The 13,067-nt window shown below is 51.5% G+C and overlaps 6 protein-coding genes across 6 annotated transcripts; 2 read left to right on the top strand and 4 right to left on the bottom strand.

The window, feature by feature from the left end:
- Nucleotides 1-57: 57 nt before the first annotated feature.
- Nucleotides 58-1,255, top strand: BO85DRAFT_489592 (FAD-dependent oxidoreductase; the record flags this gene model as incomplete). Its single annotated transcript, XM_025663612.1, has 3 exons — nucleotides 58-89; nucleotides 175-761; nucleotides 825-1,255. 3 exons carry the CDS (start codon nucleotides 58-60, stop codon nucleotides 1,253-1,255), a joined length of 1,050 nt encoding a protein of 349 aa, XP_025514120.1.
- Nucleotides 1,256-1,580: 325 nt separating this feature from the next.
- abr1 (multicopper oxidase abr1) lies at nucleotides 1,581-3,410 on the bottom strand (the record flags this gene model as incomplete). The annotated part of the gene is made up of 4 exons (XM_025658739.1): nucleotides 1,581-1,627; nucleotides 1,670-1,743; nucleotides 1,914-3,013; nucleotides 3,075-3,410. 4 exons carry the CDS (start codon nucleotides 3,408-3,410, stop codon nucleotides 1,581-1,583), a joined length of 1,557 nt encoding a protein of 518 aa, XP_025514119.1.
- A 1,591-nt stretch (nucleotides 3,411-5,001) lies between these two features.
- Nucleotides 5,002-6,544, top strand: ayg1 (heptaketide hydrolyase ayg1; the record flags this gene model as incomplete). Its single annotated transcript, XM_025661732.1, has 6 exons — nucleotides 5,002-5,094; nucleotides 5,181-5,255; nucleotides 5,323-6,062; nucleotides 6,119-6,251; nucleotides 6,307-6,380; nucleotides 6,439-6,544. The coding sequence occupies 6 exons, from the start codon at nucleotides 5,002-5,004 to the stop codon at nucleotides 6,542-6,544; spliced, it is 1,221 nt and encodes a 406-aa protein (XP_025514118.1).
- Nucleotides 6,545-7,488: 944 nt separating this feature from the next.
- Nucleotides 7,489-8,856, bottom strand: BO85DRAFT_375509 (cell wall glycosyl hydrolase YteR; the record flags this gene model as incomplete). Its single annotated transcript, XM_025656173.1, has 3 exons — nucleotides 7,489-8,246; nucleotides 8,314-8,399; nucleotides 8,465-8,856. 3 exons carry the CDS (start codon nucleotides 8,854-8,856, stop codon nucleotides 7,489-7,491), a joined length of 1,236 nt encoding a protein of 411 aa, XP_025514117.1.
- Nucleotides 8,857-9,633: 777 nt separating this feature from the next.
- BO85DRAFT_61144 (translation machinery-associated protein TMA46) lies at nucleotides 9,634-11,209 on the bottom strand. The gene is made up of 4 exons (XM_025665528.1): nucleotides 10,984-11,209; nucleotides 10,901-10,918; nucleotides 10,247-10,797; nucleotides 9,634-10,188 (listed from the first exon to the last, which is right to left on the bottom strand). The coding sequence occupies exons 1-4, from the start codon at nucleotides 11,041-11,043 to the stop codon at nucleotides 9,759-9,761; spliced, it is 1,059 nt and encodes a 352-aa protein (XP_025514116.1). The 5' UTR covers nucleotides 11,044-11,209; the 3' UTR covers nucleotides 9,634-9,758.
- A 539-nt stretch (nucleotides 11,210-11,748) lies between these two features.
- wos2 (Hsp90 cochaperone SBA1) lies at nucleotides 11,749-13,060 on the bottom strand. Its single transcript, XM_025660467.1, has 4 exons — nucleotides 12,948-13,060; nucleotides 12,430-12,755; nucleotides 12,205-12,369; nucleotides 11,749-12,141 (listed from the first exon to the last, which is right to left on the bottom strand). The coding sequence occupies exons 1-4, from the start codon at nucleotides 12,976-12,978 to the stop codon at nucleotides 12,067-12,069; spliced, it is 597 nt and encodes a 198-aa protein (XP_025514115.1). The 5' UTR covers nucleotides 12,979-13,060; the 3' UTR covers nucleotides 11,749-12,066.
- Between the last annotated feature and the right edge of the window lie 7 nt (nucleotides 13,061-13,067).

Genomic DNA, 13,067 nt, shown 5'->3' with positions numbered 1-13,067 from the left:
TACTTACATACACACACAATCCAACCAATCTACAAAACCAATACCAGCCACAGCATAATGACTGAAAAAGAAACCATCGTAGTAATAGGGTACGTCCAATCCCAATGCCAGTGCCACCCCTAAACCAAACCAAAAACACCACTAACCACCCCCACCCCATTTGCAACCAAACAGAGCCGGCATAATCGGCCTCTCCACAGCCCTCTACATCCAAAAACACCTCTCCCCATCGCAACGCGTTCTCCTCACAGCCCGGGACTTCCCCCACAGCACATCCCTCAACTACGCCTCACCCTGGGCAGGCGCCCACTATCGTCCGGTCCCGGGCTCCAACGCCCAACACACTCGAGAAGAAGCACAAGCCCGTCGCACCTACGCACACTTCAGGACACTCGCGGCCCAGGAACCAGGTGCGGGCGTCCAGTCCATCACTGGCATCGAGCACCTCGAGAACCCGCCGGCGGAGTACCTCGACGAGAAGAACATCCAGGCAGTGTATGGGCATCTGGATGGGTTTGAGTACTTACAGCCTGAGGAGGTGCCGGGGGATGTGAAGTGGGGAGTGAGGTATAAGACATTCGTGGTGAATTCGCCGGTGTATTGTGCGTGGTTGCTGCGGGAGTTTGTCTTGAGGGGTGGGGAGGTGAAGGAGTATACGTTTGTGGATTTGAGGGAGGGGTTCTATCTTGCGGAGAGGGTGGGGGCGGTGGTTAATTGTTCTGGGTTGGGGTTTGGGGATGAGAAGAGTTATATTATTCGGGGTGAGTGATGATGATGATGATGGTGATGGTGAAAGTGAGGGTGATGCTGACTGACTATTTTAGGGCAAACGTGTCTGGTCAGGAATCCGTGCTCGGCGACTATCACTCGACAGAATAGCGATGGCTCGTGGTCCTTCTGTATCCCGCGGCCGTTGGGTGGTGGGACGATTATCGGGGGCACGAAGCAGCCGCATAATTGGGATCCTAATCCGTCGATGGAAACACGGGCCCAGCTACTGGCGAATGCTGCTAAGTGGTTTCCCTTCCAGGAGGGAAGTAGAGGAGAGTTCGATGTTATTCGTGATGTTGTTGGTCGTCGACCCGCACGAGAGGGGGGTATGAGGATTGAAGTGGAGAGGGATCAAGGTCAGGGGGTGATCGTTCATGCGTATGGAGCGGGGGGTCGTGGGTTTGAGTTATCCTGGGGTGTGGCGGAGGATGTTTACGATTTGATGCGACAATGCGGACTGATAAAGGAAAAGGCCTCGCTATAACGTCTACTTGTGAGGTCCGCCTTACTACGGAGATATCTCAATTATGGCGCTAGAGCAGGTATATTCGGCATACAAAGCTATTATGGGAATGCTGCATGACAGCTGCGACTTCAGTAAAAGGAAGATGATACAACTTTTCGTCTATTGTTCGTAACATTACTTATCACGGATTATGGTCGCCATGGACACTAAAGCATATCCAAACATCGGAAGGCTCATTCACACAGGTCAAGACTCCCGGTCGCCAGCGGGTCACTTGAAGAGGTGTTTAGATTCTTTTTAAGGCTCACATAGACAGAGTATGGTGGCTTGAGAACCAGCATTGTCAAGAGGTATACATGTCGTGTGCGTGGCCATTGGGATCGTTCTGGGCTAGATCAGTTAAGTTTTAGAGGACACTAACGGCACTCATACCTGATGCCGGGTCGGAGTGTCTATGGCGAAGGAGCCAATGGGGCCCAATTGCTGGGTTGAGTGTTTCCGCAAATCTGGAGATGATCATCCGGTATGGTCATGTTCTGCAGCTGGTCCGGCGCTTCGATAATGATCGCCATGAGGCGGATCTCGACGTGCCACTCAATGTGGCAATGGAACATCCAGATGCGTGATTGATCGATCAACGTCAGTTTGGAGACACCAACTTGCAGGGAGGGATTACTTATCAGGATTCATTGCACGGAATCTAATCACGAAATGTCCCATGGGCTCCACCATGAGCGTATCTCGGCGCATGGGAGTGGCAGAAACGTTGCGGTAGCCATCGAAGAAGCCACCGTACGGGTACGTGCGCTGGAGCACCTGGAAATCATGACCGTGGAGATGCCACGGGTGGAGATTGTCATGGTGGTTGTTGAGAACGATTTCCACCACATCACCATAATTGACAACAAAAGGGTTCACATCTCCATAGAGTTCTGGGTCTAAGCAGGCATCGGGGTCAGAATAGATGGCAGTGTACAGCGTGGGTGAGTCGGGAGCGTTATATGTCATGTTGTTGATGCTGTAGGCGGGCTTTCCATCCACTGTGGTCGGGTAGACGTCGAAGATAAATTGGTGTTGTATGGGGTCAATCAGTGGAAGATTGTCTATCGGTGTTAAGGTCACATCATCGAGAAAGTCCAGACTTGCATTGTTGACATGAATGATGGGCGGAGGAGGCAAAGGAGCATCCTCGTTGTACATGAGCCATGCGGTGCCGTTGGGATTGTACCCTGGAGGTGGGCTCCTTCCCTCTTGAACGAACATCTCATCAATATCGAGACCGTCCCAGATGGCGTAGTTCTTGCTAGTATCATTTTTGGTGGTGAGAAGGATGTCGACTCGTTGTCCAACGGCCACACGCAGATACTGGGGTGGAAGGAAATGCGGTTCCACTGCAATGCCATCCATACCAACAATGGTCATGTCGTGGTCGTCAATGACGAGCGCATGCCCGGGAAAGTTGCCCATGCAGACAACGTGGATCAGGTAGGTCGTGCCGGGCTTAACGCTGATCTTGGTGTTATGCATGTCGTTGAACAAAATCGCATCAGGTAGCGGCTCTAGACCTCCATAAGGGGCATGGTCTCCTGGAACTATGAATTCATCGAGCAAGACGGGTATCTGTACATGATACCAGTCGGATAAGGTGAGAGTCATCTCCTCATCGTAGTGATACGGGGCAGGAACATTGTCGTGCACGATGATGGGACCGCGCAACCCATCAGGATACTGACCGGGCTCGTGGGAGTGATACCAATAGGTACCGGTTTGGTTCATCTAGATCCATGGGTCAGCAGGCGCAGTTCAGGTACTGATCCAGCAAGCATGCTCAGATTACCGGAACAACGTAGCGCATGCGCTGGTTGGGGTGGAGCTCGCATTGGGTGACTCCTGGGACACCGTCCATGTAGCCATTGTAGTTCTGGTGCAGACCATGCCAATGGATTCCGGTGGACTCGTTCCCCAGCCCGTTGTACACGTCAACGATGAGATTGTCGCCAACATCGACATCAATTTGGGGACAAGGCCAATGTCCGTTAATGCCGATCACAGGCCTCGCATACCCATCAGGTGCTGCAGTCACCCAAGTTATATTCCAATCCAGATACACATTTCTGCTCAATGCCTGTTGGACGAACCCGTACAGGCCGAGCGTTGTGAGGGTTCGGATCATTGCCGCGGCTTCGAGTATAGCATTCACCGGATGCGGGCGCAGACTGTTGGGAGCAATTCCTGACGGAAGGTCGAAAATAAGTATGTACAGAAAATTGCTCGGGCTTACTATATTATCGACAAAAACTTAGATCAGCCCGCGGAGCAATAAGGAAAGCAACCCTTGGCGATATGGATGCCTCGTCGGTGTCGCCGCCACGGCATCAGATCCAAACAAACATTTCTCGCATGGCCGGACAGCAAGCCTACAAATGAGCCGATCCGATGCGAGTCGTGCTTTCAGTCGCCGCCCGGGAGAAATCATTCCAGCATAGACATAGAATGCGAGCATGTAACCTGTCCTTGCTTCAAGGGATGAGGAAGGAGAAGTAGGGAGTCGACTAGCTCCTCCTACATGCAGATACCTTCCCGGTTCAGAGATGCAGGATGCCCCGGCAAGAAAATTCCTGAGGTATTGGCACGCTTGTCTGGCTGTGGATAATAGCCGAATATATTGACGCCTAATGGCGGTTACTTCAGCTATGAAGGGGGTCAAATCTCAAGGCACTGTGCGATAGATGTCCGCGCTATTGATGCAACGGGGCACTCCCTTCAACGTCATTATCTGTAGGCTAGCCCTTGGTGCCTTCCCTATAGCTTCCATACTTTGTGTTCCCCTTCTCGTGCCAATAAGATTTTGGAGGTCTGCGGCTTGGGATACATGACCTCTTTTGAAAAAGCATATCTGCTTTGTTGAGACCGACAATAGCATGGCTCAGGGACCGAGACCTTGAACCAGCGAGCGAACAATCCTTCCTCATCCAGACCGCGACAGCAGGCATTGGAATGCGCCTTCCGCCTTGGAATCGGGGGGATGCAAGGCATTCACTTGATGAGAAGACTACCGTGTTGGAATATGCCCTGTTCCCCCAAAGGCAGTACATATTTGGGTCCACCAGGTGGCTACCACGATGTTCTCAACATCAAGCACTTACATGAAGTATTTCTAACTCTAGTTAAGCTGCAATGAGTACAACATGTACTCCCGACCAATCACATCCATCTTCGGCAATCGACCGCTTCGATCTACTTCGACCGTACAGCAACACATACTTCAAGAAGTTTAGGCGCCCGAATTAGCGGTCTCTTCCCTTCCAAGTAGAAACTCTTGGTTGGTCTCGAACATGGATGCCTGGGGGTCGGAGCATGATTCGATATAGCGGGAGGTCGTCAACATGGCACAATGCAGGCAAGGGAGTTTCAGCTACGGCCACCTCAAGCAAACTCTCATCCCAACCTCTGTCAGCGGAACAGCGTGTCAAGCCTTACCGATTGTCCGAGACCCGAGACAGACGGTGACGCCCCTTGATCCCTCAGCAGCTGTGGATTGGTCAGCCCCCCTGCGTTTGTAGCCCTAAGCACCCTCGATAGTTGGTTCTGATGTCACAAGATGTGGAGGAGAGTTCATGTGTACCCCAATCGGCAGGTTTCGCCGTGAGGACCTTACATTGAACGAGCTACGTTTAAAAGGGTTCTTCAATGCTGTCTCCCTTCTGATCTGTACATCTTCACACCGTCTACTCAAGACTGGACGATACGAGCAAGCAAACACCATGGCTCCTTGGATCCTCGGCGAGAAGTTCAACACCGTTTACCCCCACAAGGGCTCTATCAAAGCTCTTTGGGAGACGAAGTGGAAGTTTGCAGTAAGTTTCGCTGGTGGTCGGCATCACCACCCCTTGCTCAGTGGTTGGCCAGCCGTCAGACAGTCCTTATCTAACGTAGCCTGCAGTGTGAAAAATCCGTCTACCCATTCCACGACGGTGCCATCGAAGACTTTCGACCTATTTTCCAGAAGCTTATTGATGTAGGTTATCATGATCTTGCCATGTGCCCCTTATTAGCGCAAGGGTAACATGCTCACTCTATGATAGGAAAACATCAACGATGCCTACACAGATGCCTACACACAGGCTTTCTTCCCGGTTGCCGAGGCCCTGGAGAATAAGGCCTCCGCTGCTTTGAACAACAACAATGTAGAGATGGCATCTGACCTGCTCCGGAGAGCCGCTGTGGTCTACCGCATCTCCCGCTTCCCTTATGTCGATCCGACTAGAGAGGATATCAAAAAAGAGGCCTTCAACCGACAGAAAAAGGTGTATCTGAAGGCCGCTTCCTTTTGGAAGCCCACCATCCAGGAGGTCATCATCCCGCACAAGCATAAGTCGGCCACCGACGGTGCCTATGTTCCCCTCTTCGTTCGTGTCCCGGAACATGCGACGGCAGAGAACCCCGTCCCAGTTGTTGTGCTAATGACTGGCCTGGATGGATACCGCCCTGACAACAGTCAACGCACCCATGAGATCATCAACCGGGGTTGGGCGACAGTTATCTGTGAGATCCCCGGTACCGCGGACTCGCCTGCCGACCCCAGCGACCCGGAGTCGGCGGACCGTCAATGGACCACCGTTCTCGACTACATGGCGACTCGTCCGGAGTTCGACATGTCCCGGGTTGCTGCCTGGGGTCTGAGTGCTGGTGGGTTCTACGCGATCCGGGCTGCACATACCCATCGTGATCGCTTCGTTGGAACCCTAGCCCACGGACCGGGGTGCCATTACTTCCTGGACCCCGAGTGGTTGAGCCGTGTCGATGACCACGAATATCCATTCTTGTGAGTACTGTGACCTCATCTGCCATTGCCAGAGACACTAATGGCACCTTTGATAGGCTCACTCCTGCCTGGGCGAAGAAGTACGGCTACTCCAACCCGGAGGATTTCAAGAAGCATGGCCAGAAGAAGTTCTCTCTTCTCGAGACAGGCATCTTGGATCAGCCTAGCTGCAGACTGTTGCTGCTCAACGTAAGACTAATGCACCCTCAAAATTCCAGATTGGATACTAACCCATGCCATGCAGGGTGTGGATGATGGCGTTACCCCCATTGAAGACTGCCTGATGCTCTTCAACCACGGAAGTCCCAAAGAGGGAAGGTCAGTCAGCTCAAACCAATTCTCTATATACCTAGTACCTAACCATCCCCTTCCACAGATTCTTCCACGGTCTCCCTCACATGGGATACCCTCACAGTCTGGTCCCATCGTACAAGTGGTTCGAGGATGTTCTGCGCTCACCCCAGGAGCCTCTTAAGAACTGAAAAGGAGGGTTATTTCCAATGCGTCGTACATATATAAATACTTGATATATATGTCAACGGCCAACTTCCGACTGAATGATCAACAATGAAAGTGATGACTGCAATGAGATGAGAACATGGGTATCTCGTACTTGGTCTGCAAAATCTTTACATGACACTTTAGTAGTAAAACCAGATTCTGACTATCTTTCTGCCTGTCTTTGTGATCGCAATGTCCTGACCAGAATTTGTTAAGTATTGGCAATATGACTTTCCGTACTCTGGTCCACAAGCCGTAAAAGAAGGTTCTCAAATCAGCTCAGGGCCGTAATTTAACACTCTCTCAAAACTCAGAGTCATGGTCATCTGAGTGACAGTCAAGCTCTTTCCCCACCTCCATCTCAATGACCCGATCTGAGACACGATTAAATAGTCATGAAATTTAAGTTCTCTCCAGACCCTGCTTGAGAGTAGCTTAAGTTTCCAAGACAGTTTCACTTTTCCCCACCCCCTTGCAGATATTATGTGCTCGTATGTCTTTAGTAGTAACTTACGCTCAGACATGGTTTCAAACTCAATGGCTTCCCCCCTCTCTACTCTCTCTCGACTCTTCGTCTGTCTGTATAGTAGGGAGTATTAATTAATACTGTACGTCTTCTAGATAAGAATAACACCAACTCAGAAATTGTCACAAATACCTTTTCATGGAATTGTTCCCATTGTTCACGTTGTCATTATTTATCGTGTGCATATTCCCCCACAGATATTTTGATAAGATGAGTGTGTGTGCTCTATTTATCCCACCTCTGCTTCAAACTACCTAGCCCAGCTGAGAAACAGCTTAAGTATAATACCCCGTCTCAAACATCTCATGTTCCCAACTCGCCAGGATAAAAGACGACGTGCCGAAGAGGTTGTTATATTCGATGGATCGGGTGGTATAGTACTTTCAACAAAAAACCCCGTTAACATTCTCTCTCTCTCTCCCAATCAAGGGTGGGGGAGAAAAGCAAACGGCCTGGAAAGAAAAGAAAAATACGTACCTCAAAAGTAGGATCATACAACCCACAATCCGCCGCAGTGCCATTATACCCCAAGGTACCATCCGCCTCCTCTTTCACGAACTCGCTCAGCAAATACTTGTAACACTTATCAGCCGCGTCCGTATACGCGACCCCATTCGGCGTCTCGCCCTGTAAATACCCCAACCTAGCACCTTTGAGCAATCCATACACGAACTGAGCGGATCCACTTGATTCAATGTAATTGCCCTCTTCCCCACCGTGCAACATAACCTGCCACCAGCATCCAGTTTCTTCATCGGCATCGTTGATAATCGTGTTAGCGACGTTCCAGTATTTCGTGTAGACGTCGTCGCGCTGCGTCTCGTTGAGTATGGCGCTGTTTTTCCCGGACCGTTCGAGCAGGTCGACTAGCGTCATGAACCAATCGCCTAGGGCGCGGTTCCAGACGTAGGGACTCGCGCCGGTGGTGGGGTCGGCCCAGGAGGCGGTCTTGCTGGAGTCGTAGCCGTGGAAGAGGAGGCCGCTGGAGTCGTCGTGGCAGTGGTCTTTGAATAGGTCGAGGCTGAGAGTTAGGGCATTGGTTAGGGTGGTGTTGGTGGGGTCGAAGTAGGTTTTCCACATTGAGATGAAGGAGCTGAGTGGGAAGAGGCCTTCCAGGACGCCCCAGTTCGGGTAGGGGTTCCAGTACCAGAAGGCGCCTGGATATGATCGATGGTGTTAGTATCATGCTGTTTCGCTTCGTGTTGATGTGGGGTATTGCCTGACCTTCTGAGTCGCGGGTCCTTGCGTTAAAGGCGTCGTGGAGGTTGTCGAGGGCTTGTTTGTAGGTATCGTTTGGGGCGCGGTCGTATCTAGAAATGCAAGTGTTGGATTGGACTTGTTATTTGGAAATCAGCTAGTTTGAGTGATGACTTACTGGTGATACATAACATCTCCGGACGCAAATATAGTCAGCGGAGCATTCACAATAAACGAGACATCCTGCACGGCGGGCAGGAGGCTTTCGGCGCCATCTAGGGCATAACTGTGCCAATCCACCTGGCCGCAAGAATCGGCATCGTAGTACTCCTTCAGACGGGTAACGGTCGACTCGAATAGCGTGACCTGGGAGATATTTGGGTAGATATCATCTCCTGGTGTGAAGTCACCCAGAATGGCATCCCGGCGGGCAATGACGCTGTCTGTCATCCAGGCCGAATATGGGCGAGTGTCTGGATCACAGCTGATCCCCACCGCAGCGGCAGGCTGGGAATGCGACAGCAATCCCGTCAATAGGGCGGCGGTGAAGGAGAGAAAGGACTGGGTCATGGTGGCGCGGGGGTGGGAAACGAGGGGGGAGGGGGGATGTGGTACTGTTGAGCTGCCATCATCTTAACCTTATGTATTTAGTGTGTTGAGGGGATTGAGATGCGCCATGGAGGAGGGAATCGTAAGACCCACGGAGGGAGAGGACGGGGCGGCGTTCCTCGATAGTTCAATCGGGATGAAAGGGATGGTGGAGATTGCACGGGGAGATCGGTGAGCGTCAGTTGGGGAGATCGTGCACAACATTCATGAGTGAGACAGACAGCTCCCAGGCTTCCATGAAGTGGAATGTGAGATGAGGGTCTCCGGCAGCAGCAAGGTACAAGCCAGACCGTCGATTCAGCGTCAATGTGTTACAAAATAGTTGGATTCACTTGGTGCACTTTTCATTTGCGCCTTCAGGGCAATGCTGGCTCATTTCAACCTAAAAAAACAAACGTTCTACGTACAGATCGGGCATAGCAAATCATATCATGAATCAGTTCATCCCCTGGATAACGAACCTCCAGACCCTGTCGATGTCTCTCAATCAATCAATCTGGTATCTTCTCTCCATTTGATTCCTCACTCCGCCCCAATCCATGCCTCTGTAGATTCAGTTCAGCTGGCACCGATCCAATGGTGGCTGAACCAGGAATCCAGGCGACACGACTAACCGTTCACGTTTAACCGCAAGAGCCATCCAACCTAAGTCGCGGACATCGATACCAGTCGATCTAGTTTGGTGTATCCTCGTCACAATTCAAAGAACCCAAAGAGAATCAGCATTGTATCTACCATCCATCAACCCGATTGGCATCCCAGGTCCGGACAGCGGCTTGGGACACCGTGCCCAGTGTGGGGGAGGTCCGCAACCCCTTTCGCCCAAGTGCCTTTTGCGTCCTTGGGGATGTATCGCACAGAACTCAGCCGGCTCCTTCCTGTGCAATCGTCTCGTCGTTGGAAACCGGCACCGGGGTGCCATGCAGCGCTGCCAGGCGTTCCTCTTCCTTCCTCTCACGGATTTTCTCCGTCTCGCGCCGCAAAGCTTCCAGGTTCCACGTGCCATCATCCTCTTCCTCGTCACTGCTCTCGTCGTCAGCACGCCAGTTGCCCTCTTCGAACAGTGTCCGTCCAGTGGTTTCCTTGGCCTTGCGGGCCTGCTCCTCAGCAGCCTTCTTGTCAAGACGCTCCTTCTTCCATTTGGCGAATGTCTCAGGCGTGACGGGCGTCAAGTTGCCGGTCAGCTTGTGACGCTCACTTTCCAGCCAGTCTTCGAGGGTCAAGGTGTTGAGTGGCGACTTGTCCATGAGAGCCTTCTCAGCGGCCTTCTGTTCCTTCGTCTTCAGAACGAATCTGTAGTCCATCAGCAACCGTAGCAAGCAGAACCAAAAGATCAACGAGCCAAACATACCCAGGGGGCAAACTGTGCTTGTACATGCACTTGTCACCTCCATTAGGACAAGTCCAGAACCAACCGTACTTCTGGTTCTCGACAGCCTCAATGAAGTACTTGCAGACCTTATCCGTAGTCGTGCGCGGGTTACCGTGCTTGCTGAGAATGACCTTGCGCAGCTTCTCCTCATCCCAGTCGTCAATCGTATCTTTCTTCTTGGCCTCTTCCTCAGCCGCCTTCACGTCTCGAGAATCGGTGTACAGATCCTTCTTAGCCGCCTTGCGCTCCACACTGGCGTCGTGACTGAACTTGCACTTTTTACCCTTCTCACAGTTACCCTGCTTGTAGAACACGCAAAGCACAGTTTTCGGATCCACACCAAAAGGAACCTTCTGAACCTGCACGGGCTTGAACAGTTCCAAGGCCTCCTTCTTGGCCTGCTCGGCGGCCTTCTTCTCAGCCTCTCTGCGGGCCTTCTCGGCTTCCTTCTTCTTCGCATCGGCGTTCTTGTTGGATGCCGCTTGAGCCTGTAGCTGAGCAATCTGTTTCTTGGCCGAACCACCCTTTTTCTGTACAGAGAAATACCGGTCAGTGGGCTTGTAATTTTCTCGAGGGTCGATGATGGATGGTGGAGGGAGTGGTCTGCGAGTTCTAGAAGGGCTCGTTACGTACGTTCTTCATGCCAAAGGTCTGTACAAAATCGCAGATTAGCATTCTCTCTAGGAAATATCGATCGATCAAGGGTCATTTCGAACCTTATCCTCGACCGTGGCCTTCTTCTTCTTAGGCTGGTCCTGCTGCTTCTTGGGAGGCATCTTGGCGGATTTGTGTAGATTTGCACTCCTCTAATATGTAAAAAGAAATGTAGTAAAAAATAAGATAGCGATAAAATTCTATGCCGGATATATAACTTTTGCGCGCCGATACGATGAGGGAAAGCCTCCCAGAGAAACCCAAAGTGGAGGGAGGGGGAAAAGAAAGGGAAGAAGAAAAGATGCGCCGCAAAAGGGAAGAAAACCGCAACGAAAAATCACCAAAGGAGGGGTCGACCTGACGTCCCGACGGGGTAGGTCAAGTAATGTGACGACACCTCGGCTGTCTTTCTGATGGGGAAGAAGGAGATGGGGGGATATTAAAGATTGTCTAGATGAGGAGGAAGAGAGGGAGCGAGAGAGATCAAACCGTGAGGAGGTGCAAGGTTTCCTCCACACTTTTCACGGTGTGGGTTTGCCAGTGTGGCGGAACAACTTCACATAATCGGCCTCTCCGCCAATCGAGTTGGATTCTCCTCCTTCCTCTCTTCTCGCCCTCCCAACCAAACTACTCCTCACCAGACAGGTTCTTGTTCTTTGCGCTTTTTCTGTTCGCCAGAAGTGAACTTGGTTGTCTGGTTCGACTGCCGCTAATGTCTGGGCTTTAATCACGCGACAAATACGCACTGCAAACTACTTCATTACACTTGGTGGTGGTGTTCTACGCTGTCCGGTCGCAAGTCTCGTTCAACGGCCCGACTCTCGGATCTTCTCTACGCCTGGATCGCAGTCCAGGAATGGGCATTGTGAGAGAAATATTCTTGCTAGTCATCTCGTCATTTCAATACCAATGAAAGGAAATAGTTCAAAATTCCTTTTCCGTTTCCCTTCGCCTCTCGAGGCAGGCCACAAACCTGTCCAAGTGCGCCAGGTAGCTCCAAACCATGAACCGTGGTCATCAGCGGTATAATATAGGTAAAAGAAAAGCTCAAAAGTTACAGCATTCGTCGCTCGCCGTTGTTTGCTTTTTTTTGATTACTTGCTTGCGTAGTAGTCGTTGCCTATCTCAGTAGAAGGGCATGGCATTTAAGAAACCTCCTGGATCTTAGAAGACTTGGCAGCCTCGGCCTCGCCCTCCTCCAGCTCGGGCATCTCCTCTTCCTGCTAGAAGTGTCAGTGACTGGACGTCTTTGTCAATTGATTTAAGATTGGTAGACAACATACCTCTTCTTCCTCTCCAGGAACACCGGCATCACCGCCGAGACCGGCACCAAGCTTGGAGAAGTCAATGTTGGAGAGACCACCCTCGCCTCCAAGACCTTCGAAGCCTCCGAAGTTGTTTGCGTAGTCGTCCTCGTTCACCTCGTCTTGCTCATCCTCATCAACCCACTGTCTCTTAGTCAGCTCTCTCTGTTCATAGATCCATGAAAACTAGAACCAGTATCATACCTTGTCGAAGTTGGTCTTCAGGAAGTGGATCTTCTGGGTGGTCTTCAGCAGACGCGGCCAGTATTCTTCCTTGAGCTCCTTCTTGCGCAGCACCAGCTCGACCTCACGGTCACTGTGGTTGACCTTGCTGTTCTCGGGGTCGATCTCGGCGAACAGGTCGAGAGAGACGTGGTATTTTACGCCCTTCTTGGAGTTGCCTGTAAAAGTAACGTTGGTAGGCTTGATGTCGAGGGTGGCGTCAGAACGGGCAACATCAGCAGCCTTGATGCTAACATAGAGGTAGTTGCGCTCGGGGTCGCTATCCGAAGAGCGCTGAGCCCATGTGACTAGTAAACACCCTTGTTAGCACCTCATGCTCGCCGAGATGATTGTATGCATGTAAGCATAGGCAGGGCGATAATATGAGAGACAACGAGGCCGTTGTATGGCATGATGTTTCCCAGTAGCAGGGAACCCCAGAAATGATGAAAATCCAGAGCGGGGAAGGAAATGAGGGACGGGAGGGGGAGTAAACTCACCTTCGGGGTGGACCTGAGGGAGTTCGGGCATTATGATGGTAGATAGCGGATAGGATGGGTTTGTTTAGAAGGACAGAATGTAGCAATCTCGTCAGAAGCAAAAGAAGGGAGGTGATGGGG

Source organism: Aspergillus piperis (genome assembly GCF_003184755.1).
Source record: "Aspergillus piperis CBS 112811 unplaced genomic scaffold BO85scaffold_13, whole genome shotgun sequence".
NCBI lineage: Eukaryota > Fungi > Ascomycota > Eurotiomycetes > Eurotiales > Aspergillaceae > Aspergillus > Aspergillus piperis.
This window is presented reverse-complemented; position numbering and strand designations above follow the sequence as displayed.

Coding starts and splice junctions, on each gene's coding strand:
- wos2 (XM_025660467.1), bottom strand. CDS start 12,978: ATGCCCGAACTCCCTCAGGTCCACCCCGAAG. Junction 12,370..12,429: donor TGAAGACCAACTTCGACAAG/GTATGATACTGG, acceptor ACTAAGAGACAG/TGGGTTGATGAGGATGAGCA. Junction 12,142..12,204: donor TTCCTGGAGAGGAAGAAGAG/GTATGTTGTCTA, acceptor CACTTCTAGCAG/GAAGAGGAGATGCCCGAGCT.
- BO85DRAFT_61144 (XM_025665528.1), bottom strand. CDS start 11,043: ATGCCTCCCAAGAAGCAGCAGGACCAGCCTAAGAAGAAGAAGGCCACG. Junction 10,189..10,246: donor AAGCACAGTTTGCCCCCTGG/GTATGTTTGGCT, acceptor GATGGACTACAG/ATTCGTTCTGAAGACGAAGG.